The sequence below is a fragment of the Silurus meridionalis genome, chromosome 15 (genome assembly GCF_014805685.1).
Source record: "Silurus meridionalis isolate SWU-2019-XX chromosome 15, ASM1480568v1, whole genome shotgun sequence".
In the NCBI taxonomy this organism is placed as follows: Eukaryota; Metazoa; Chordata; class Actinopteri; order Siluriformes; family Siluridae; genus Silurus; species Silurus meridionalis.
The window spans coordinates 19,625,778-19,649,141 of NC_060898.1; the positions used below are offsets into that span (position 1 = coordinate 19,625,778).

At 36.6% G+C, this 23,364-nt stretch overlaps 1 protein-coding gene across 2 annotated transcripts; it reads right to left on the minus strand.

The window, feature by feature from the left end:
- Window positions 1-7,106: 7,106 nt before the first annotated feature.
- LOC124398101 (potassium channel subfamily K member 4) lies at window positions 7,107-16,910 on the minus strand. Of its 2 annotated transcripts, none has more exons than XM_046868123.1 (8): window positions 16,801-16,910; window positions 15,359-15,470; window positions 13,675-13,939; window positions 11,669-11,780; window positions 11,365-11,525; window positions 10,988-11,174; window positions 9,791-9,933; window positions 7,107-8,333 (listed from the first exon to the last, which is right to left on the minus strand). In XM_046868123.1, exons 3-8 carry the CDS (start codon window positions 13,861-13,863, stop codon window positions 7,710-7,712), a joined length of 1,416 nt encoding a protein of 471 aa, XP_046724079.1. In that variant the 5' UTR covers window positions 13,864-13,939; window positions 15,359-15,470; window positions 16,801-16,910; the 3' UTR covers window positions 7,107-7,709. The 2 variants fall into 2 exon arrangements, with proteins under 2 accessions (XP_046724079.1, XP_046724077.1); XM_046868121.1 differs by having other exon boundaries at window positions 11,669-11,783.
- Between the last annotated feature and the right edge of the window lie 6,454 nt (window positions 16,911-23,364).

The following is a 23,364-nucleotide window of genomic DNA, read 5'->3' on the forward strand; positions in this document are numbered from 1 at the left end:
ATCACTTATCACAAACAATGTTTATCTGATGTTGCAAAATGTTACAGGTTGCACAATTGTGCGCAAATTGCGGTTCATGGTTGTATGCGTTGCTTGAGGTCAACACAGATTGCATTATTTTTGTGGCATTATAAGACAATTATTACAGACTAAATGTGTGTGATGCATGCTTTGGAGGGTTAAGAGGAGGTGGTGGTGGTGGTGTAATGCGGCAGAATGTGTTCGGCCCTGGTTGTAAATCCCGCATGGCTTTAGATGGCATGGAAAATTCGTGGTCTCGTGACACTGAAGCAGCTCTGCGGCCTTCCCCCGGTCAGCTGGCTCGACTAAAGCCTCAGCAGATCTTAAACACACTCCTCACTACCCAGAACTCAGCTTGAAACCAGCCTGAAACCAGCACACCGGGACGTAACTCGAACCGGAAACCTGGGCGCGTGCATCTGCGCCCTGGGGAGGAAAAAGGATCTCAGTGATCATGCGGGTTTGATGGAAGACAAAAAATTACCATTGTACCCATGTAAAGCATAACATAATAAATGAAGGAAGATGAGTCATCTCTGAGCTTTTGCAGGTGTACAGAAGGAAAAGAGCTCCACAGATCCTACACGGGAGGAACGCTGCGTTCCCGGTGTCATTGAGAATCTTCAAGCGACCTTGAATTCAAGGTCATTCATTCCCCGACGCCGCAGAGGCTACACACTGCATTTGAGCGGAAGTACTCTGTCTGTACTACTGCATTATGTCCACATAGAGCATTAAAATCCATGTCACGACAAGAGATACCTTTATATACTTACTTTACACACACACACACACACACACACACACACACACACACACACACACACACATATATATATATATATATATATATATATATATATATATATATATATATATATATATAAAATGAAGGTTCTTTTTGAAGTGCTATGTCAGTTGTTGTGACTTTGCTGTAAGGAGCTCATGCATTAGTCCTGCATACCGAAATCTCCTGCTTGAGGTCATGACCCCATGACAGGTGCGACTACACGCACAAAAATAATAGTCACGCATGTGGTCTATACAAAACGGGAAGTCTGGCTGTAGTAGGCTTCACTATCCAATTTCCTCCTCGTTTTGTCTCCTGTGGCCTGCTATAACACCCAGTATAACACGTGCATAATACACAATTCATGCAGGCATCTTCCCAGACAAACTCTTGCATGGTGTCTGTGCATGCACGAGTGACTTACACAACATCACAACAGCTTTATATTTATATTAAAGCCAATTATTTATGCAACCTTGTGAATTCACAATAACTATTCATAACCTTATCCTGTACTGTACTATTGTAACTCAAAGCAGACTGTTTTTTTAAATCACACTTTATATGACGTTGTGTCGTCCTTGTTATGTCTTCGTAGTCCTTTGTTATACAGTCGTCAGCAAATCGCGCCAGTCATCAATAATTCCCAGGCTATAAATAGACTGAAGGTAAAGACTAGGATACAGAAGCGCAGTATATATTTCAGGCTACAACGTGGCGCCCTCTAGCGGTCAAACATGTCCCATTGGAAGAGTGCAATGGTGACGTCAATCCCCCAATCGTCCTTGAGCACAAGGTCACACGTTTGAGAGGCTGAGACAGCTGAGACACTAATGCATGTGGGCTAGTCGTGTTTGTATGCAGACGTCTCCAGAATGGATTTTTTTTTTTCTAATTAGTGAAGTATATAAATAAATACTGATAAATATTGACCTAATTTAAAACCGCAACAACAGCAACAAAAAACTGAGCAGGGAAGAATGCAGAAATGACACTAATCACATGCTTCTATACAAATTTTTTTAAATCAACTTAAATATCCATTAAACTTAACCGTGTTTAAGGAACTTCCTGCTGTACTTGTGTCCTTCATAAATAAAACCTGATCTGAATTATAAACTATGGAAATCCTGGCCTTATCAAAAAGACCACTTCGGGACCAAATATGATGTATATTCAATATATTATATATACTTTATAATAATTCCTACTACTTCTTCTACTTCTTATTATACTTATTGTGCCACTTTGTAAAGCACACATGCATTTTTAAGAGTCTTGGATAGGCTCGAGTTTAGCAATTCAAGCAGATGCCAACACACACCCAGGCACACATAGAGACAGGCACACATATTATTAGCAATAATATGTAACTAATACTCATTTTCCAAATTCCTTTACATTTGGACAGCTTGCTGTATGAGAAAGAGTGGAGAGAGCATGATCACGCAGGCAGAGTGGAGCAGAATAGCGGCCATGTTCCTCGGTGTAGCGATTAGTAGAGGTCAAATGTGACAGCAGAGTTACTGAAATGTCCTTTGCAAAGTTTAAGTCTGCATTAAACATCACCTTGAAAATGAATGCACCCAATAATTCACTGTTTTTTTCTAATTGATATAACATAATGATATACATTTAAATATAAACAAAATAATGACTTGCATTTAATTAGTAATACGGCTTCTCCATTTTTTTTTTTCTTCTTTATGGATTTTTTTTTATCATATTCTAGTCCAGAAATAGGCTTTGTCTCCAATCAGAGAACTATATCTTAGCTATACAACGTTTCCCTTAAAATAAGTAATTTATGAGACATATGTAATTTCAGAAAAAGAAAAATAGGATGGTTTGTGGAACAAAGAAAAGCGTGTCAGAGTTTGTTAATTGCAATTTGCCTTGTAGGCAGTGGAGGACTCTAAAAATGACAAACGACTTCTTTAAATGTCAGGCCCTTTTATTTGTGGCCACTCAGGAGCAGCATGTAATTCTTTATGCTCCACAAGAATTCAACAAGAGCAGTGGGACATTTCTATACAACTAAACCTATATCATGTTTTGTTTTATATAGTGATTTCTAAATCATTCAGTGGCAAGATTTCAGCTACAGATAAGCCAGTTTTGTAAGAGTTCTCTCACAGACACACTTTTGGATAGTGTTATGTAAGATTGTGCTCTGATGCAAAGCATGGTGCAATTACATCATCTGTATCCCACATTGCAGGTAATGGTTGATGGTGTGATCTCGCCTGCCTGCTGGTGGTCTCTCATGGCTTTAGAAGTGCAAATGACAAATGAAGTTTCATTTGTGGATCCTTTATCCTTCATCTAATGTAATCCTTTTTTGTGTGGTGTAAATCATGAGCAGCTTGGCCATAAACATGTCCATAAACAAGCTCTACTGGGAAAAGACACGTCCTATCTCAATCTCATTTACACCAAAGCTTAAAAATAATGGCTGTTTTATCTGTTGCCTGTTAATTTTTATACACACCCTATTTCTACACATATTTATCCCTTTTTTCCACAGTTTCAGGCCAATTTGCTCAAATGGCAATTCCTACACATCAACCATCTCTCTACTATCATACAACAGATACCAGAGGATAAAAGCTTTAAACGCTTGCTTTGCATAAGACATATCAAACAAACCAATGTTTTAAACGGATGCTAATTTATGCATAACCGGCAACATAAAACACTTCAAAGAAAGCTCTATTTACACATACATGAACTCATGATCACCTATGACACATTCCTCTTTTCTGGCCAAACCTTGCTCTGTAAACTTACAGAATTCTAAAATATTTTCTTACCAATTTTTTTCTCACTATAATTTTTTTTTTTTTACTTCTGTTCTGTTCTTTTTGTTTTGTTTAGTTTTTCTTACATGACTGTTTTTATAGTCCAAAAAATAGTACAGTATAACTCATAAATATTGTATGTGCTATTGATTTGCTATATTTTGTTATAATAATGTCCTCACTGTCCTTATATTTCCAAAAAGGAGGAGTGTGGGATGGGGAAAAAAAAAAAAAAAAAGAGTAATGTTTTTTCTGTGAGCACAGAACCATCAGAACAGAAGATTTGTGGAGTAGAAAAAGTTGCTTAATCAGACACAACCATGATTTAACATCAAAATTTTGCTAAAGCAAAAATTTAAATCCATGGACTCATCCTGTTTGGTGCAAAAGCCAGTAATAGCAGTGCGTTGGTGTGGGAAAAGTTTTTTCGGCACACTTTTGATTCCCATTAAAGAATGTGTGAATGGCTAAACCCACATTTTATTGGATGCAGCATGATAAGACACCATATCACAGAAGTGTATTTATGCTACAACTCACAATACATCTACAATACGTGTCATATTATTTAGGTCTACATCACAAAAAAAGTAAAAAAAAAAAACCAACAAAAAAAAAACAAAGAAAAACAAGTCTGTAAAATTGTAACAAAGGAAAATATGCTCAAATAAAATGAATAAAAGAATACAAAATACATTTTAGCATCCAAAAAACTATACTTTCAGTATTATTACCTAAAATTTATGAAGTATTTTTTTTAGCTTGATATTGTTATCATATTGTTATTGGACATAAAATAGATTTTGTATTGCTTCCTTTGGTCTGCACAGTCCTGATGTTTCAACTGTATCAAGTATCTTTGTGCTGAAGCAGGAGTGCTCATCAATTCCTGATGATCGTGGTACAACACATCGAAAATATAGTCGAATTTTGTTCTGGTGCTCAAAACGAAGCACAGTATGCTACAAAGATCTGTAGGTACTTTCAGACGTACTGCAAATTGTAGGAATTATTTTGTAGATGACAGGAGGGAATCATTGATCTGTTTGCTTTTGTTTCACTTTAAACTTAGATCAGCCAGCTAGAAAGAAAAAGAAAGGACAAGAAAAGAGAGGAAACTAAATAAAAGGTGAGTTGAGCTGCAGGAGAGAAGGGAATCACTGATTCAGTGCAGATGCACAGTGTGAATAGGTGATAGTCTGGCTTGAGCAGAAGCAGAAGAAAAACAGCAGGTATCTGTAGATGTGTCAGGCCGTGTTTATCACAAGGCTATTCAACTTAAGCTTCTGCACATGCACACACACACACACACACACACACACACACACACACACACACACACACACACAAAAAACCTCCCACCTCACATACACATAGAGCAACCACAACATCTGTATCAGCTGCAAAAAACAGTCCAAATGATGACCACTACAAACACAAAAATGTGTTGAGGGCAAACATTTTATTACAGGAAATACGATTGTTCTGCAGGTCTTCAGTTTCTGATGAAAAATGATATGAATTTTTTTTTAATCGATCAGACACAGCAACTTCCGTAAGACAGACACCAACAACCCGAACATCCAAACCTACATTTCTGTCATGCATTATGGATTGCATTATTTATTTTTCATGTAAAACCATGCTGTTTAGAGATGATAAAGTGCATTCTCCTTCAAACCAGTGGTCTAGCACGAGATCCTCTATTGAAACTATCTATACTAACCAGAGCAGGATCCAAGCATCCTGAGTCAAAAGGCAACATTCTCAACAAGGTTGATCTGTAATGAGTATATACTGGAAGCACATATTTTCGAGTTGAATAATACTTTGAAAATCATAAACAAATAAAAGTAAATCACTTGATTTAATTAAATTAATGAAATATCAATAAGTGAATAATTAGTTCAGTGAATAAATAAAGATTTAGATGATTTCTTTTGAGGTAAATGATCATGGATTTATACGGCTTTCTTCATACATGGCTCCTTATATGATCTAATGGATACTGTCATATCTGTAAGTCAAATATTGATAAGGAATAAAACACACTTGTGTGTTCAGTTGGAGGAGAATAATCGATACCAGCGTGTTGAGATGCGATGCCAGGCTAAAGTGGATTATTTTGCTATAACAGCGGGTGTTTTAATTTGACTTACACAAGGGGAATTTGCCAGGACTAACATTATTTTGTTAGGTTGACACATTGTACGTTGTATGCGTTTATATTTCTATAATGTTGGGAAACATAACTGTATAACTCGAGTTCTAACATTCACTTTCAACAGTTAATAGTTAATTAAATTATTATTTAAATTAATAATTTATTAAAAAAATAAATGTAAACAAGACATACAAATTAAATTTGTCCTGCTATAGAGAAGCCCTTTATCCGGAAGTTTCGTTATATAACATAAGCTGTAGCTTTTCCTCTAAATGTTACAGTTCTCTCACATTGGAGACTCCTTACAAAAGGATAGATAAACATCCCCTTAGAAAATCTCTCTTTTAAAGCTGTTCATGTCAATTATTCACCACAGAATGCCCAGTAGACCTGACTATAGATCCCATAACATATTACAGTAAGTAGATGGATGTACACCTCTAATTCTTTAAAATGAATCAATACTTACTGATGAGACTGAATCAAGATGTTAACGGTGCCAAGGTCAAATTAATCACGCTGCTTCAAATCCTTTTTTGCTTCTATAGCTTGCACAGCTTGTCAGAAATGCATGTCATAATGCATATACACATTTTATACAGACATCTTTTTTTTATCTTTGTATTTCCTAGCTGCAGACAATGCTCAGGGTCAGCCTTTGTACAATGTCTCTGAAATTTGGCTTGCCATGCTGAGATGAGATGAGGGGTTACTGTTGGTGTGATATTTGCAGTTTGTGCATGTACTCCAAAGTTTGCAAAGCATATCCATCTACAGAAGAGGTTTGATTGAGGTTTAGCATTGTTTTCCCTGGTGTCCTCCTTTGACAGCTTTCCTTTAATGTCCTTTGGCATCCTATAGGATTGTACTGTTTTTTATTTGGGTAAGACCGCTCAATCACGTGAACGTGAACTCTAGTTTCCTTTACCGCGTTTACATTTTTATCAATGATGTTTGCTTCTTAAGATGGTCAAATTATTCATTTATCCTGTTTTTACTGATAGTTGGATTTTTTAAAAACATTTCAGGAGTCGTCAATGCATAAATGTAGACATATTGAATTTAGCAAATTAACTGAAGTTACTAGATAATAAAAGCAGAAACTTTGCGTTTAGAAAAGAAATAAATAAAAGAAAGACATTTTTTTACTTGTCACATGTACATTACAGCACAGTAAAAAAAAAGTTCTTCCCATATCCCAGCAATGTTTGGAAGCAGGTGTCAGAGTGCAAGGTCAGCCATGATACAGCGCTCCTGGAGCACAGAGGGTTAAGGGCCTTGCTCAAGGGCCCCAAGGTTGGCAGCTTGGTGATACCGTAGCTTGAACCCCTGACCTTCCAATCAGTAACCCAGGGCCTTAATCACTGATCTACCGAGGAGAAATGGCAAAAAATCAATAACCTTCTTATCTTATATACAAACCGTCTTTCTGTCAGATAAAATTTAGCTTTATTTTAGTTCCAAAATGTAATCACTGATAAGTGTGGTCATCTTTACATCCGGGTGAGTTTTAAAAAATTATCATATGGAAAAAAAAAGCGTGAGGCACCAAAAGGCACAAGGACTAAAACTCCTGGGTCAGTAATAGGCATCAGAATGTAACAGCAGAGAATGTGCATTACAGTGCACAGTTTAATTGAGAAATTGTAAAGAGCATTAAAGCAGGTTAAAGGCCACTGAGACAAGAGCTGAATACACTGAATGTGTATCACAAAGGCAATCCAGCACCAAAAACAGCCAGCAGATGGAGCTAAGAGCTTTGAAGTCTATGCATGGGTGATGGCTAAGTTCCCACCTTGTGTCATCAGAAAATATTTTACTTAAATCAGGCACAAACACATTGACAACAGGAAAAGTGTAAACCAGTGTATCCAACGGTCCCTAAAATGCACTTCTGAGGGAGCACCTTTCCCTCACAATGGATGACCACTAGTTAATGGTCTGGTGAAGCAGGTGGGGTGTTATTGGGTGGTGTTATTAGAATTCCTCCATTGGGTGCCATGTGCTGCTGTTTGGTTGGGCTAGTTTTGGGTGTTTTTTTTCCTGCCGGTCTCCTGGGACGTCTCCTCTTAGCCCTGTGAAGTGCAGCTGTTTTAGATTCGGGCCTGTCCAGGAGCGGGTCCAGGTGAAGTTTGCCGCTAACAGCATCTGAGGACTCATCAATATAAGCTAAATTTTCTCCAAAGTAATCCAATGGCTGTGAGAATGTGGGGTCTGTTATTTCTTTCCTCACAACCACGTCTGGCACCTTTTCTGTCTGGGTTGATTCTGAGCTTGCCTCAGAATCCGAGTCTGATTCATTGGATGTATATGAGTATGAGGATCCAGATCCAGATTCAGATTGGTCGTCATAATAGTCGTCGTCTCGTCTCCTGTTTTCTCCTTGACCGACATTGCCATGAGCACTTTGGCTGTTTCCCTGACTGCGGTGACCATGGCGACGCTTTCTCCGTCTACGCTTAAATGGGTCGTCCAGTTTGCCAGAGATGCGGAAGTCGACAGACATGTTCTGGATGTTCTGCGTCCAGTCAGTGGCATGGGCTCTTAGACCTTCCATCTGCAAAATAGAAACAGATTTAGAGAGTTTTTATTCTATAAAAACAATAAAAGAATAGATAATAAAGCACCAGGCAAGACAAGGTTTGGAGACAAATTGATCTGGACGCAGTCCAAAGTGAGTGGTTAACTTCCTTCGAGGTACGTATGATCAATAATCTACAATATGTACCATAAAAGGAAAGTTGAAGAGTGTCATTGAGTGAAATTTTTATTTATTTATTTCCATTAAATTATATTTGAAATATATATGAACTTATATTAAAGAATCTATGTTTTACAGATTTAGGCAAGTCTTTCATAGTATTTCACACCCATTGAACTAATCAACCTGGATTCAATTGGGTTTATTTAATTAGGATTAAATCATCATTTAGAGACTGAGAAAATCTAAATAGTTTACTAATGAAAACATATTTGTACTTGTATAAGTATTTACCCCATGGACTTAGAAGCCCTAATTGAATTCAGTTGAAACCGATCACCATTAAATGTCCCATAATTAGTTGAACGGAGTCCATCTGTGTGCTATAAAAGTGCTCTTAGTATACAAATGAAGCACAAACACAAATCTAGGACCAAGAAATCAATCAGGTTTGGTTATAAACAATATATTAAACCATTAAATTTATTATTATAAAACTGCTCTTAGATGGCCAACATCCAAAACTCATCAGAGATCAGGTAGAGAGGGGATTAGTCAGTAAAGCAACCCCATTTACAGCAAAGTCTTTTTGACTTTGATATATATATATATATATATATATATATATATATATATATATATATATATATTTTTTTTTTTTGCTATATATATTAAAATATAGGGGTGTAATGGTACACAAAATTCATGGTTCGGTACGTACCTCGGATTTTAAGTCACGGTTTGGTTAAATTTCGGTACATTTAGGGGAAAGAAATGCAAAACAATAAAATAAATAGAAACAATTTTTTTATTAAATAGTTTACATTTGTTAGACCTCATTTAATTCAGGTAATACAGATGTGCTCAAAGTGCAAAGCGGAGACTAAACCAACTTGCGGTCCGCCACTTAAAACATCCTATGGGAATTCAGATTATAACTATGTTCTGCAGGTAAATAGAACTGCATTTGGTGCATGCGTACCGAACCGAAAGCTTTGTACTAAAAAAGTGTGGTACGAGTACGTGTACTGTTACACCCCTAATAAAATAGTAAATTTAGCATACTATATTGACACTATATTTTTTCAAAATACACTTTAACATTAAGTTAGAGTTAATGTGTTCCAGGACGCAACTAATAAATGTAGAAATGTTCAGCGAGCTGAATACTTATACAAAGCAGATCTGGACAGTGATTTTAACTGTGGCAAGAATTCCAGTTGGTTCAATTTACCGTCGTGCATTGTTCTTAGTAAGATGAGGAATAAACTTAATAGCATCCGTACACAATACTAGTTTCATCTGCAACTTACCTCAGCACGGGTCTTTCTAGACAGGACTCGTAGCCAGTTGCCAATCATGGTGAGAATGGAAGCAAAATAAGCCAATCCAAGTAGGATCCAAAACCACACCAGAGGTTTATACCAGTGGTCTGTGCCTTCAGCCCCTCCATCACCTACATAAGAGGTTAACAGTAATAACATGACTTATACCAGAATAAATATAATAACAGCTGATCACAAAAAAGTTAAAGCCAGACATGAAGCCAACAGAGAGATCTTTTGGAGAGGTGGGACCACATTGAAAATAAATTTTTACCTATTCTATAGGCAACTGAGAAAAAGCAGCTGAGTATTGACAACAGACACTGAACCAGAACGCAAGTCTACCAGCTCATTCTGGGCTGTTTTAGCCAGGGTTGCTAGGTTTCAGCAAAATATCCAGCTAAACCACTACCCAAAAACTGCACAAAATATCTGAATTTAGCTACACAAATTTGGGAAAAGAAAAACACATTTCCCTTTTTTTTCTTGGCATTTGTGTAAATAATAAGGACACCATATAAACAGGTTTATGATATACAGACATGTTTCATTCCATAATCCCCCTTTCCCTTTGCCAATCTTTACAATAAACTGTATCAATAGTGGATGTAATAGAAATACTGTATGCACTTGCACTTAAACAATATATCTTGGGAGCGGCAGGCAATTTTTTTTAAAGCAACCCCTGACAGCCCTGCCATTATCTGTCCTGCTTGCTGCCAGAATTTAGAGAACGACTACTTCAAGAAAGAAACAGTGGCTGCTTCCACTCAACAAACACATAATAGCTGAATATTTTATATATATATATATATATATATATATATATATATATATATATATATATATATATATATATAAAGAAGCAAAATGATTTATCAAATGAGTGATAATGTCTAGAAATGAGTTTAATGGTCTTTAATTTAATGGTCTTTAATGGTCTAATATCTGGTTCACTGTAATCTTATAATAGGAAATACTTCATATGTTTGACAGTATAGAACATTTTCCACCGAAGACATCTTTTTGCAGTGTAAATGACCTAACCTGCTTCTTATGTATCTTTGTTTTTGTTTTGTTGGAACCTTGAGCAGGAATCTTTTACACTACATTAACATTTCTAATTAATTGAAATGTACGAAACATGTTCCAACTAATAAAAACACAATGGAAACTGAACTATACCTGCCACATAGTCCCCAAAACCCACAGTGGTGAGCGTGATGACTACAAAGTAGGCGGATTCAAGCAAAGACCAGCTCTCGATTTCCTGGAAGATTAGAGTGGGCACAAAGACAAAGAGTACGCAGCCCAGCAGGATGGACAGCACAGCGGTGATGATGCGAACAATAGTTGCACTCACTTTCCACTTCTGTCAGCATCAGAACAGAAGAAAATGTACAAGATAATTAAAAAGAAAAAAGTATGAATATGAATGTATTTATGGTAGCCAGAAAATTAATAAAGTATCTAATGAAATATGTGCCAGTGTAAAGGGTAATTTGGTCACTGATTATTGATGCAATTGCATCCTCATTATCATAATCATCTCAGTCTCTCACCAGGAAGAGCATCTCAATCTTGGCAATAGCATTCCTCAGCCCAGTTCCTAAATGGTCCCCCACTCCAGCAAGCAAGAACCCAAACATAGGGATCCCCACCAGGGCGTAGCAGATACAGAACAGCTGACCCCACTGTGTCTTTGGGGAGATGTTCCCATAACCTGGAGCCCACAGGAAAACGCTATGTGATTCGAGGCCCTGATATTTATAGAGAACTTGGAAGGTGAACAATCCATACAATGCAGGCCAATGGTTGGCAGTTAAAAGGGAACAGGGCTCATGCAGCATTGTGGAAATGCCATACCAATGGTGGTAATGATAGTGCCAGAGAAGAAGAAAGCGCTGGCAAGGTCCCAGCTGCTGCTGAACGTGTCATTGTTCTTTGGGTCGACCCCAGCCCCAATGGCATCTGTAACCTTCTGCAGAGGCATAAAGAATAATAGTTTAGACGGCTGGCATGTTTAGACAGCAACCGAGTACACACCATCCTGGCATTCCTTCCGCTTGATCAGATTACTGTGTATAAGGCGTCATCGGGTATCCATGGGCTGAAATTGTGGCAATGAAAATATCACCAGCCATCAGGTTTATTTTTTTCTCTAATTAACTTAGGTCAAATGTCATTAGTGTAACAATGAGAGTTGACAGCCAATCTAAACTAAACATAACACCAAGTAATTCCTTCAGCTCTGCACATTATGGTTGAGCAGCCACCTTGCATTTATGTTTATTGTTTACCACTAGTAATTACCTGCAATATGTGCGTAACCAATTACTAGCCCCCTATTTGTATTTATACATTGTGTTGTGTATATACTGTATACTATAGTATGTGTCTATTCTTTTGTATATTTGCATTTATTTTTTCTTTGCTGCTGTAACAGAGAAATGTTCCCACTGTGGGACGAATAAAGGTATATCCTATCTTATCTTATCTTATCTTATCTTATCTTATCTTATCTTATCTTATCTTATCTTATCTTATCTTATCTTATCGTCCATATTCTTTTGCACCTGATAATAAATAATACTGTATGTGGTCAGCAGTGTTTCTACTGACCTAAATTTTATATCCACAATACATATGCTAATATTTATAGTTGATATATAAAAAATAAAAATAAAAAACGGGTTGGGTTTTTTTACTTGTCACATGTACATTACAGCACAGTGAAATTCTTTCTTCGCATTTCTCAGCGATATTAGGAAGCTGGGGTCAGAGCCATGATACAGCATCCCTGGAGCACAGACCTTTCAGTCAGTAACCCAGAACCTTAACCACTAGGTGTAATTTGTAATTGGGCAGCTAAGTGTATTTGAAATTATATAATTATGAAATTATTCTTTTTTTGTCTTCTTTTTTAGATTTATTATTATTATTATTATTATTATTATTATTATTATTATTTTCTCAGAAAATAGGTTTTAGATTTGAGTTAAAATGTCACAAAAATGGCCTCCTGTACACTTTTACTGTACTTTATTGTATGTTAATGTCTATGCTTTTGTGTATGCTTATGCATACTATGTGTACATATTATAAATATACAGTATATAATTTTTATGTATATTGAGTATATCCAAGAGTTACAGCTTGGTATGGCTGGGAGTTGAGTTTACAACCTTCATTTTACTGTATAAACAAGCACATGAAGATTTCTATTTATTTGAACTGGATTTGTTGCTAAGAGCCAGATACATTTTACTGCTTTTTGAAGTTTGGGCATGGCTTTCTGGCTGCTTCTTGATTTGGACAGTTGCCTCTTAAAGTGTTTTTCTGTAATGAAATTCTCCTGTTTGTTGGGAAGCAAAATCAGCAAATTGGTGAATGAAAATATACTTTTATTATGTCATCGCCCTGCCATCTTGCAGAGCATATATTTGCATTATGCATAATGGGACAAGACAATGTCTTTCAATTTTGTCTTTCATGTTTCATTGCATGGAAGAGCAGTGACATGCAGAAGAGATTTACTGTTAATAAAATCCGGAAAGATTACATGAAATGTGTGCATTAATATAATTGTGTAATCTGTGTTCGCAATTGTAACATAAAAGACAAATACTACTTCATTTGTTTCATATTAAGTTGTGTTAAATTTTGATAATTTTTTCGAAGTTTTATATACCTATAATAACATCTGACAATATAGATATGCAAAAATGTTCAAACAACTCTGACTAAAATGTATTTTTGAGGTTTACTCTTTGAGACATAAAAGAACAGTGGACACACTTGGATCAATTAGTTCAACATTAATTTATCCACTTAATTTTTAATGAAACAACTGCATATTCTGATTTCTGTACCTCTATCAGTGCTTGGAGCATATCAGGGCTCACACAAGTATAATTGTCCAGGAATTCCCGCCTGGTATCCAGAAGCTTGATGTGGACTCCTTCCTCATACGGGGTTTCTAAGTAGTGAAACACCAGTGCTCCCATGACCAGGTAGGCCAGCACACCTGCCAGGATGCACAGCAGTGTGGTGCAGCGCATGGCTGTTCTTCTGTTAAGACCCGAGGTCACCTGCTTTCTTTCTCTGCTGCCAGTGCTGCTCCTGTCTGTACCAAGCCTGAGAAGAAGGCAACATCATACATTAAATGTAAATCACTAACAGTGTGATCTCTTGTGATTTCTTTTTTAGTTATATCATCAGATTAGTCATTCAACAATGACTGATAGTTCAATTAGCTTGCAAATGGTTTTTTTTTATTTCAAACTCAATAGAAGTAATTTACTTCAGGAGAGCAGAGTCATCTAGAAATTGACTTATTTGAGTACATCATTGATGGACAAAGATGGGTCGTAGAAAAGACAAAACCTCAGAGTTCATACTCACACGGATCCAGAGTTTTCAAAAAATTACTAAAGGAGGAAATTTAGCCTTCCACATGCACTGTCGTCTATTTTTATTTTATTATGTCTCTTCATACGCGTTTATATGGTTTTAACAAAACTATAAACCATTGTTTTCTATTTAGTCTAATGAGTATTTGTACATTGTTACTATACCTGTTTTATCTTAATGCATTTATGCTCTATTAAATACTATACTCATAAATAAATACAATTAAATTTAAAAAGTACAAATACAGTAAATAAAGGTAACTTTTTACTTCTTACATTTTGATTTAGACTTTAAAATTACTCATGACAAACCTCAAAGGTCTCCTCTCTCATCCAGCCATTGATATATACTATATATCAACTGAAATTTGATTATACTTTAGTTTAAAGATTCCATTTAAGCTTATCAGCCATAAATTCTTTCATTTTGCAATGATTTTCTCATACTGCACAATGCAATGCTATCACTGTCTGTGTACTTCTGAATATGAATAAGCCACTAGACTGCACTGTGGAACTTGATGAGCAAATATTTTTCAGTATGCTGGAGTAAGTATAGACTCGTATAAAACAGGGGGTGTTTCCACTGCATCACTTGAAGGCATAAAATCCATATACAGTCATTTAATCATGCATATTGTGGTAAGTTTGGCTTATTTGGTAACGTTACATTGGTTATATGGAAGTTTATTGGAAGTCATCTGATAGAGTGGTTGAAAAAGATTGACATGGAACATGCATTTTATTAAAACTCTTTTATTAATTGATATGTAAATTATGCAAAACTGTGATGTCATTCAACCCATAAGTATGTGACCAATGTTTCAAATAAAATAATTTGTAGTTGCACTCCAAGGGACCACGGATGAAAACTAGCCATTGGCTAAATAAAATAATGCATCAAATGGAAACATGTTAAAAATTGTACATGATCACTTAAAAAAAAAAAAAAAAAAAATTAGTAATAAAAAATTTATAACACATTTGGAAAATTATGATAATCCCAATACCTTTATTTATAATCTGTTAGATATCGATTGAATACGACTTTTATTAAAACCACATTATTTGTGTTAATAGGTTTTTTTTTCTTTTTCCACATCCAATAGAGGTTATGTTGAAAAAGCTGGAATATTATTTGTACCTCTCTCTTCTGTTTTTTCTTTGCTGCTTTCTCCAGCTGGATTTGTGACTAAGGATGGAGTTTCGTGAGCCGTAACTAGCAGGAAAATCCTCACAGTCAGACCTTGGAGACACTAAATACAAAGAAGTAAAGAAATGTCCTCAATTATGATCACATACTCAAAATACACCTAGTTTTGTCTGTACATAAAACAGTGGCATGAAGTTGTAAAACATTATCATGAAATACACTGGAAACCAATTATTCTATAATCCCATCTTGTATCCCAGCTCATGCATGACTGGCAATAATGCAGCGTATTTTTGTCTTTTCATTTGTTGAACAATAGTACAGGGTGTGTTTGGCACCTCTTTAGACATTCATGTTTTGGAACAGCATTGCACAGGAATAATCGCAGTTGCACCTGTGTTGGGTCAACTTATGAACCATATGCCTTTTTCCCCAGAAGCCATTGGGAACGATGAACCATTCCATGGAAAAAAATATATTTTAGCAGCTTTGGAGTGAGACAGAAGAGACATGCAAAGTTAATCGATCATGCAGTGACGGAAAAGTCACGTCAGTGCTGCATAAACAATCAACCAAAGCGCTAAGAATGGGAATAGCATTTTAACAACTTAACAACTCTGGAGGTCTATAAAGGAAATAAGCTCAGGGTTAATGTGATGGTCTGTCACTCAGGCACAGAGTATCTCGCTTGAGTGATGATGTTGATATTACTAATGTTGCACAAATAAATGATCTGACCACCCACAAGTTGTAATTGGATTTTATGGAGGGGGTGAAGATTCAAGTGGTAAGCCTATACCCCGAAGGATGATACTGAGAATGGTGTGTGGTGGTCTGGCTGGGTGAATGTGTTTGTGTGTGTGTGTGTGTGAGTGTGTGAAGGTCTAGATCCCGGGGGGTGGAGAAACACATTTGTGTGACAGTTTAATAGGCTTGAGCTAATTCAGATAGCAGGAGTTGCTGCTGACTCTACAGCTGCAAGATCAACACTAAAACCAGAACAGCACTGTACAGAAACAAGTACATACACATCACTGTAATGCACACATCCCATTACATTAACCCAAGTGATATCCTAATATCTCGATTGAAATCTCATCAGATCATGCTTTACAGCTACATTGACGAGTTATCCTTCTAAATTCACGTCTGCACAAGTTTGTAACAAAAGTGTTGTAATTGCAACACCAAAAGCAGCATGTTCACCCTTGCAGCTGCATGACCATGCATGACCAACTCTGATGCACAGCTTATAAAGTACACAACTGGACGGAACACATGCACGGTTACAACGGAAAGACTTGCACAGTAACAAGCAAATTTCATACACGGCATGACTGTTACAATCTACAAGGGGAGCGAACACTTCAGAGATTGTAAAATCACCACAAAACCATTTCACCTAATAAACATTCATGCATGTAGACACTCACACTGAGACTCTCACGCCTGTCTCCATCTCCTACCTCAGAGCAAATGGTCCACGGAATTGAAAGAGGCAACCACAAATTGTAGGACTCTGTCCAGAGAGTGTGTGTTGCTGGGTGTGTGTATCTGAGAGAGACTTTGCTGAGTGCCCAAGAAATAAAAAGATACTCAATCAAATTGGTTTGCAAGTTTTAAGAGAGTGATGCACTGAGTGTGTTTTGGTAAAAGAGGGCGGGTTGAGCAGGGAATGAGACCGGGACGAAATGAATAGGTACTACTGTGAGAGAGAAAGCGAGAGAGAGAGAGAGAGAGAGAGAGAGAGAGAGAGAGAGAGCAAGAGAGAGAAATAAAGGGAGGGGTCGATGCAGATATTCAGAGCCTGACTGAGCTGCTTAGTTCACGCTACAGTATATGTCTTGCTTTCTTTTGCCATTTCACATTTCTCCGTTCCTCCAGTGGACATAGTCAGCATGAGATTGGGAGACATTCTATGAAATATTTACAGAGAATGAAAGGGGGAATAGCCATCCCTTTTACAATCTGTTAAACCTGCAGTCTGTCAAATCACACACAATTAACTCATGACTCAGAATCTCCCTCAACTGCTAAATAAGAATTTGTTATTTCTGTATATGTACTACACACACACACACACACACACACACACACACACATTGTACATATATATATATATATGTGTGTGTGTGTGTGTGTGTGTGTGTGTATCCTTATACATATACAGAAATAACAAATACTTATATACATACATACATATATATATATATATATATATATATATATATATATATATATATATATATATATATATATATATATATATGTAGGACAGACAGGAGTCTCCATTGACTATGATTTTGTGGATAATATTGTGATTTGTGGTGAGAGTAGGGAGCAGGTTAAGAAGAGCCTGAAAAGGTGGAGGTACGCGCTGGAGAGAAGGGGAATAAAAGTCAGTAGGAGTAAGACAGAGTACATGTGTGTGAATAAAAGGGAGGGCAGTGGAGAAGAGGTAGAGAAGGTGGAGGAGTTTAAGTACCTGGAATCATCAGTACAAAGTAATGAAGAGTGTGTTATAGAAGTGAGGAAAATAGTGCAGGCAGGGTGGAGTGAGTGGAGCAGAGTGGCAGGAATGATTTGTAATAGAAGGGTATTGGAGCTGGCGGGAGTTGTAGATGCTGAGATTTTCATTGGGAGTGATGAGGATGCACAAAATTAGATATGAGTTTATTAGAGGGACAGTGCATGTAGGAAGTTATAGAGACAAGGTGAGGGAGGCAAGATTGAGATGGTTTGGACATGTGCAAAGGAGGGACATGGGGTATATCGGTAGGAGAATGCTGAGGATGAAGCCACCAGGATGGAGGAAAAAAAGAAGGAGGAGGTTTATGGATGTGGTGAAGGAAGACATGCAGGTAGTTGGTTTAAGAGAGGCAGATGTAGAGGACAGAGTAGTGTGGAGCAGCCGTGAAGAAGAAGAAGAAGTTTGTAGTTGTTAATAATAATAAATCTTAAATAAACCTTCACATTACTTCAGTTGTCCTAATTTAAGGAAATAAGAAATAAAGATCATTCTGTAACCAAAAATGTGTCAACCTGCACCTTTACCCCACCTCATAGACTCTCTGTACATATTCTATCACTGTTTGTCTTAGTACATAATGTTTTCATAGCATTCACTATATTGGTTTACGGTTTGCGTGTATTTAAGCAGTGTTACATTCTACTCTGCATACCTGTGGAAGCTTTGTGTCAGTCATTCGAGGGTCATGGCAGGTGTAAATCCAAAAACCCGGAGTCATATTGCAATCAGCTACATACTGATCTGAGCGCACCAGCATTAGATATCTGATTTAAAAGCCATCTGGTACGTGGACATGGCCATGCGAAACACTACAACTTCCCTGCAGACCTTAGAACTGTTGTTGTTCTTGGATTGACAGACAGATTTGAAGCCCAAAGTATGTTTTAATAACATAATACTTAGCAACATGCTAAAGTAGCCATAAATCAAATAGGTGACATCTTCATGTAGTTTTTGTATCAGCAATAGTTGCTGTTTTTGGAACAACACGTTCAGCCTCAAAATATCATTACTGTGCACCTTTAAATTGTCATAATCTTGATCTTTAAGAAAATCTTTATATGCACCAGTTGAGAAATACCTCCAGATGCACCAGGAGGTAAAGCATGGTGTAGTGTAACTTATATTTCATAAAGAAATAAAATGAAAAAGCTGCAATTTATTTGTCTTTAGCAAATAAAATAGTCTCTTAAAACAATTTATTTCAAGTTTCTGAGTTTTTCAGAAATGTAATAATTTTACTGGTCACTATAGGAAATTGGTATTTATCTAAAGTTCATGCATATCGTTCAGGAAAACAAATGACATGGAAGCTACTGGATGCACTATTCCATCAAAATCCTGTTCTTGGCTGATGATGCTCCAGGTGAGGGTGTTTTGTTTGAGGTTGAATATGAAGCTCCAACATTTAGAGATGCTTCTCCGCTCGTCACAGCTGTAAAGAGTTTTCAGTTACAGTGGCCTTCCTCATTCAATGGGTGTTTTTTCTGCACTCTATTTAAAATCCATACTTGGAAATCACAGGAGCTCAGCAGTTACTGAAATAACAGTGTCTGGCACCAACACTCACACCATGATCAAAGCCACTCAGATCCACCCATTCTTGTATCTGCATGGATTTAGGCTACCTGGATCATTTCATGAATGAGCAGGTGTACAGGTCTTTCTATGATAGTGGGCAGTGAATGTGAATTTGTTTAACTTTAAAAGCTAAAATGCCAAGCGATCTTCGTATACGAAAGCGATTTAACACATCCGGAGGAAGTTTTCTTAGAAGAATTTTTAGTGGCTCAGCAGAGAGTGTGTGGTTGAGTGTGGCTGTGTAGTTCTGCTCTACAACCTTGCAATTCATGCATAAGCTATGTCATAGGAGTCTGAAGCACAGAAAAAATCACCAACATGTTTTTTTCTCTTAAACCATCAAACTATCATAATTCACTATGGACTCCCAAAGGCCTCCCAATGGTACAATTTCTTTTAATATACAGTATATCAATACATTTTATGATTTTAAAGATTATTCAACACTTACTTACTCTTTAAATAAATGGAATACAATATATTGAATTTTTGCATTTAGTTATACATTGTACTGTAGTGCACTCATAAATGCATTTTCGTGACACCATGCCATAAGGAATCTGTTGTACATCTGGCAATTTGTAAATGAAAGATTCTCATTAGCATGTCTGGAAGCAAGAATGTCTAAAAAATGTTGCTGTTGTTGATGTTGAGATTAAATAAGTTCTTTTATAAAATTAAAGTAAATGTATTGAATTTAGTAAAACAATCAATACATGTCTGCAGCCATCAATTACACATCAGAACAGATGAGTACATCAGTAATGCTCTATTATTCATGATGATGTACCACCACACTACAACCAGCACGTCTACAAAAATGCCTGCATCATCCATTTCCTAACTCTCGTGATCTTCTTTACCTAGTAGAACAGAAATCTCTCTCTGCTGTTGAAATAGCTCATCTTGAAGTGAGGACAGCTGCCCTGGGACAATCCTAACGACCACTGGGGATGCAAATCCTCCTGTAATAAAGAGTAGACCAGTTGGAGATGATGAAGGGATAACCTACAGTAATACCTCTAAAAGGGGATGGCTGTAACCACAGCATCTTGCGTTTCCATAGATTAAAGTAAACACCAACAGTTGCTCCAGTCAATTTTAACCAGCTGTTGAATGGTCACATGCTTTTCTGGGTACATAGTTCAAACTTGTATTTTTTTTATATCTCTTTTGTCATCTCTGTTCCTTTTGTGCTGGTTATGAACAACAGTCATAGCCTGAATAAATTAGCTGTACTGTGGCACTCTATTTAACCAACTGGGATTTGTAATTAACTGATGTACGTCTGTGCTCCTTACACTGGGCTCTGTGCCATATTCAGTAAAAAATGAAATACGCTCAGTGTCTGGTTATTTTATTGAGGTGCTTCCATGGTTTATTAAATACCCCAAACATATTGTTGCTGCCTGTGAAAACGGGGGTTGGGGAAATAGCTCCTGACACTGCTCATAAAAATATCATCCATCAATCATATACAGTGTTGGGGAGTGTACCTACGATGTCAGAAAGTTGTAAAGTGCGTTCCAAATTGGTGAGTCATACGTGTTCAAAACTGAAATCAGTGATCATACATACAGTATCCGCTTGCATCCTGACAGCTCCTGAAGTGTGCGGCACAACTTCCATTTGCAGCTTGATTCAGTTTGTTGTGAACTTTTATGCCCACTTTGCTCTTTCAATGTAATTTGTGTGAGAGTCTCCAGCTCTCCTCTCTCCCAGGCTCTGAATGTGATTCAACAGCTGTTAAACAGGAGTCTTATTACTCACAGGGGAAGCAGTGGTAAATCACAGTTGTCTGGTGAACTGATTCAGGGGTCACATTCACTGGCTAAGTGTAAAAAATATTTAAAAAAGAATTGATCAGTGGCAGAAAGTGATGATTTACTCGGCGAGAAAGAGTGGAAGTATTACAAAAGTAGTTTTGAATTAGGAACGGGAATATGATACGCTATTAGAAAAAGTTAGCTGGCTACTCTTTTCATGAGCCTTTACTCTATAGACTGCATGGATCGTTACTGGTGGTCAATCAAACAATAGGGATGAAAGCATGGCATCCAGGTGTTGTTCACTGAAGTAAATCCAGTAGTCATTGAGGGAGATATGTTACTATTTAATGTGGTTATAGATTCTCCTCCCCTTCAAGACAAATGATGTTGAGTAGCTGGCCTGTACACATCCGAACCTGGCTGTACCTGAACCAACAGCACCAAACGTCCCAGACACCATCAAAGGAGCAACAGAAAAATTTCCTTGCACATAACCCAGACAACCTCTGCAAGATGACCTCATGGTCTTCCCAAATATCAGGTAAAGTATTTATACGGATGTTGCAGGCCGAATGCTGAAATCGACACGGGCACAAGTGCATACTGAAGATGCAAGAAAATTCCATCTGCCCCTTGAACAACTGTCATTATATCCCTTTTGGATTCATGTCAGCATGTAGGATCACTCAGAATGTCTATTATTAGATCTACTTAAGGTTTTTGGCCAGCGACTTAACAGGAATTCTTCCTGGGAAAGTTGGGAATGTTGTAAGAAAACGACATGATGCTTGTTGTATCTTAAAAAAAAAAAGTTATATTGAAAAAATGTATTAATACACAAATATGCCGAGGTAATTGAAATGTCTAGCTTGATTTACATGATAATTACAATGCAAAAATCACAGCATGTAAAAAGATGATGAATATAAAATTTTATAAATAGATTATATTATATATAAATACTGTATAGGAAACAATAGGTGAAGCTTTACGTTTGGAATTGTTAAATCCTTTCGGCAAATAATGTAGCAATTTTCGAAAGTTGTTTGTAGATCATTCTACAAACAAGTATGATTTTTTAGAATAAATAATTAACAACAAAATCTATATATTATCAAAATCATCTAAATGTCTACATTATCTTGTATTTGTTAAATAATAATCCCATAATGAGGGCTATTAGATGACTTCCTTTTGTTCAAGATATCAAAAAAAATATATATATAAAATATATTTCCTGCAGTGTACCTGGATTTTAATTATTTCCAGATACATTAAAAATGTAAAAACAAGTCGCATGCATTTGTTCTGTGGTAATACTAATGGTCAAGAGGTCAAGCTCAATTATCTTTTATTGTCACTTCAACCATATATAGCTGACGCAATACACAGTGAAATAAGACGTTTTTTCTGAACCCTGGTGCTACAGTACATAAAACAACATAGAACTACATCACACAACATATAGCACCATACAGAACACAGAGCTAAAGAAGTAAGTTGTACTCGCCACATAAAGTGCATCATGTGCAACCGAGTGCAAACAGTGCAGATAAAAGACAAGACAGTGTTAGACAGATACACAAAACACAAAATTGTGCAGCCAGTAAACCTAATGTATAATGTGTTAATGTTCTGTGGTAATAAAACATAGATAGTCCAATTACAAAAGTAAATATGCAATGTAAAAATGAAAGAAATCTTGTCAGAGTTTAATGCATTCATTGTCTTACTTTTTAACTTCATCACAAAAAAAATCAGCAATCAGTCATGAAAATATTTTACATTTCAAATCAAGAAATGCCAAGAAATGATATGTTGGTGTTCTAAAAATGTCACATTATGTCACAGTATGTAAGTCCTATCTTTGCATCATCTTCATAAAGCAAGCAGCGCTCCAGTTTTGCATAAAAACTTTTAGAAATGGCTTGTCCGATGCCAAACCGCTTAAAAGAGAATGAAACATAGAAAAACTGAGGAGCTTTCAGATGTTGGAGTGATCATGGCTAAAGCTTTCCATGACTAAGATCAGAATATGAAGTCTTACCTGCTCTTTTATGTTCTTCTTTCGGGATTCCTCAAGCCGTAGCACCAAAAACGCACCTTCCTGTGTTTGA

Excerpts from the sequence above, each read along its gene's own strand:
- LOC124398101 (XM_046868121.1), bottom strand. The coding sequence starts at position 13,863 with ATGCGCTGCACCACACTGCTGTGCATCCTGGCAGGTGTGCTGGCCTAC. Across the intron at positions 9,934-10,987 it reads TTTTGGGGACTATGTGGCAG|GTGATGGAGGGGCTGAAGGC; the intron begins GTATAGTTCAGT and ends CCTCTTATGTAG. Across the intron at positions 8,334-9,790 it reads CTAGAAAGACCCGTGCTGAG|ATGGAAGGTCTAAGAGCCCA; the intron begins GTAAGTTGCAGA and ends TCTATTTTGCAG.